Source organism: Colobus angolensis, unplaced genomic scaffold (genome assembly GCF_000951035.1).
Source record: "Colobus angolensis palliatus isolate OR3802 unplaced genomic scaffold, Cang.pa_1.0 Scaffold40, whole genome shotgun sequence".
In the NCBI taxonomy this organism is placed as follows: domain Eukaryota; kingdom Metazoa; phylum Chordata; class Mammalia; order Primates; family Cercopithecidae; genus Colobus; species Colobus angolensis.
The window spans coordinates 8,911,421-8,914,181 of NW_012117377.1; the positions used below are offsets into that span (position 1 = coordinate 8,911,421).

The 2,761-nt window shown below is 57.0% G+C and overlaps 1 protein-coding gene across 1 annotated transcript in view; it reads right to left on the reverse strand.

Annotated features, from left to right (window-relative positions):
* The window catches only part of KIF28P, a 75,527-nt gene that overhangs the window by 28,259 nt on the left and 44,507 nt on the right, over positions 1–2,761 (reverse strand). Inside the window, 1 exon segment of the mRNA XM_011955776.1 lies at positions 2–109. Coding sequence (XP_011811166.1) covers positions 2–109 — 108 coding nt within the window.

A 2,761-nucleotide genomic window follows, 5' to 3' on the forward strand; every position in this document is an offset into this window, starting at 1 on the left:
AGGGCGGGGCCAGGGGGCCAGCTGAGTACCAGCTTGAATGAAGTACTTGAGGACCCCGGTGAGCTGTGGGTCCTCGTTGACGTTAAGAAGGTGAGGGAAGGTCATCATCTGCCGCTCCTGCAGGAGAAGTGGAGAGGGTGGGCATCGCCAGTCCGCACCAGCCCGCCATGGAGAGCAATACTTCTTTCCCGTCTCCATCCACCTTGTCAGCCCGCCTGGGGAGGGAGGAAAGCTGAGAGGGGCTGGGGCAGTGCTGATGGCGGGGGGAGTCTCAGGCGGGCCAGCCGTCCGGAGTCTGAGTACATCTGGACGGGACGGTTCCCAGGAGCCGTTCTCCCCGCTGCCCTCCCCAGCTGTCTGCGTCCCCCGCCTGGGCAGCCCCTCCCCAGGTCTCCATGCGGCCTCTCGTTCTCCCGAAGTGCTGCTGGCTGGTTGAGAATCAGATGTTGATGGCAAAAAGGGGGGTATGGCACGAACCCGCGCCTGGGAACCTGAACACCTGTCATTCGTCCACACAAGGATTGATGGGTATGGTGGGGAGGGATTTAACAGTAAACAAAACGGGGATGATTATGCAGCCATGAGGAAGACTTTTACAGCTTGAAATCCTCTCTGACAAAGAGTAAAGAGAGCCAAAATCCTTCCAATTTTTACCGTATAGGCAGAACCGCAAATCCCATATTCCTCCATGTGACCCTACTTGACCCTTGATGCTGAGAGTCCCAGCCACCACTTACACAGACCGTGACTCAGCACGGCCCTAACCGTCTAGCTTCCTGCTGCCCCAGACCCCACCCTGCTCCACCCCCCAGGCCCTGAGGCCGTGGTTAGGCAGCCTGAGCTCCTGAATCCCCAGCTCGAGTCCCAGGTACTCCAGGTCGGATTCTCGACTTTGGGATTTTCCCCAGGGCCTCGTGGCCACGGGGAGTGGGGTGGGTGGAAGCCAGGGTGGCCAGGGGAGGCCGAAATTCACATCATAGCCCATTTGGGGTGTGATATCAGCAAATGCCAGGATCGATACCCAGCCTCACGCCCCGCCAGGCACCCTGGCCTCCCTGCTTCCCTCGCTTGCATGCCTTGATGTTCTCTCCCTAGCTCTGCCAGTAGCATCATTACCAGTCACACGTTACACATTTGCCGAAAAAGCCTCGCCACAATTGGGCCTGGCCCCTGCCCTGGGCTCACTCAGCCTCCGCAGGTGACGGGAGTGAAGCTCACCTGGGCCTGCTCCAGCAGGTGTGCCCAGGTCACCTGATCAGCAGGAGTCCCTAGCTGCGGCTCTGCCTGGAGACAGGCTGACGGCTCTGGAAGGAGGGAGGCTTTTTAAGCAGGGGGTCTGCGGTGCCGAAGGGAGGCGCGGATAACCAGTGTCTCCGCTCATTTCTCAAAGCCCAGGATCCCGGCAGCAGCAGGAATGCACCACGCTTATGCGTGAAGATGAGCTCTTTTGGTAAGTCCTACAAAGAGAACTAATTATCCTCCTAATTCGTAAGACATTAGGGCAAGAAGGTCCTTTAAGGGGGAGGCAAGAGTTCAGTGCTGTCTTATTTTTGTACTTGCTCAGGCTGGTGAGGGCCTTTCACGTGATTTCTCGCTACGGGGAACTCCCATGGGGTCGGGGGATTCGGGAAGAATCATAGGATTACACTGTTTTCCACAGAGTCCGTGTCTGTGCTTGAGAGCAGTGGGGGTTACGTGCTACGTGTAGGTCCACATCTGGCGTGTCAGGTTTTGATGGTACAGAGATTTGCGACAGGCAGAGCCAGGCCCAGGCCAGCCACACACACGTGTGCGCCGATTCTGATTTAGGGAGCGCTTTGTTGAGGTTGAAGCCTCAGCGAGTCGGGTCGTGTGCCTGGGAAGGGCCAGGTGGGGCTCGGGGCTGGCCCACCCTCTGTCTGAGCCAGACGTTCTTTGGGTAGCCTGGCATGACCGGTAGGGCAAAGGGTGCAGGAGGTCCTGCCACTACCCGAGGGCCCCCAGGAGGGAGGGAGCCCGTTCGATATTGCTGCTTTGATACCGGACGCTCGTACCAATTTCACCCAGTAGTTTTGCCTTTTTGTCCATCTGATTTTCAATCATTAATGAGCATAAAATGATATATATCTTTATGCTGCCAAACTGCAATCAAAGGCCTTCACCTATCACTGGGGCTCTGGATAATTGCGCATGTTGGAATCACCTGGGACGCTTTAGCGCTGACGGCTGCCTGGGATTCTGGTTTATGAGGTTGGGGGGATTTAGCGCTGCCCGCTGCCCGGGATCCGGTTTATGAGGTTGGGTGGATTTAGCGCTGACAGCTGCCTGGGATTCTGGTTTATGAGGTTGGGGGGATTTAGCGCTGTCGGCTGCCCGGGATCCGGTTTATGAGGCTGGGGGGAGCCCTGTCACCAGGCGGCTGTGATCACAGCCAGGATGGAGCTCGGTCTTGGAGGAGGTGGCCAACCCTCAATGGGCTTCCGGCGTCATCTCTCCGCAGGAAGGCCTCAGCGGGCAGACATCAGGTTGCCACTGTCCAAATCCGGTAAGGAAAAACATCCTGGGAGAAACAATGACCTCAAAATAAAAATGAGGCTGGTCGCGGTGGCTCACGCCTGTCACCCAGCACTTTGCAAAGCCGAGGCAGGAGGATTGCTTGAGCCCAGGAGATGTAAGGCTGTCCTAAGTGGTGATCACACCTCTGCACTCGAGCCCGGGTGACAGAGCGGACCCTGTCTCAAATACCAAATAAAATGTCAATAAAAATGAGAGTAAGATGACC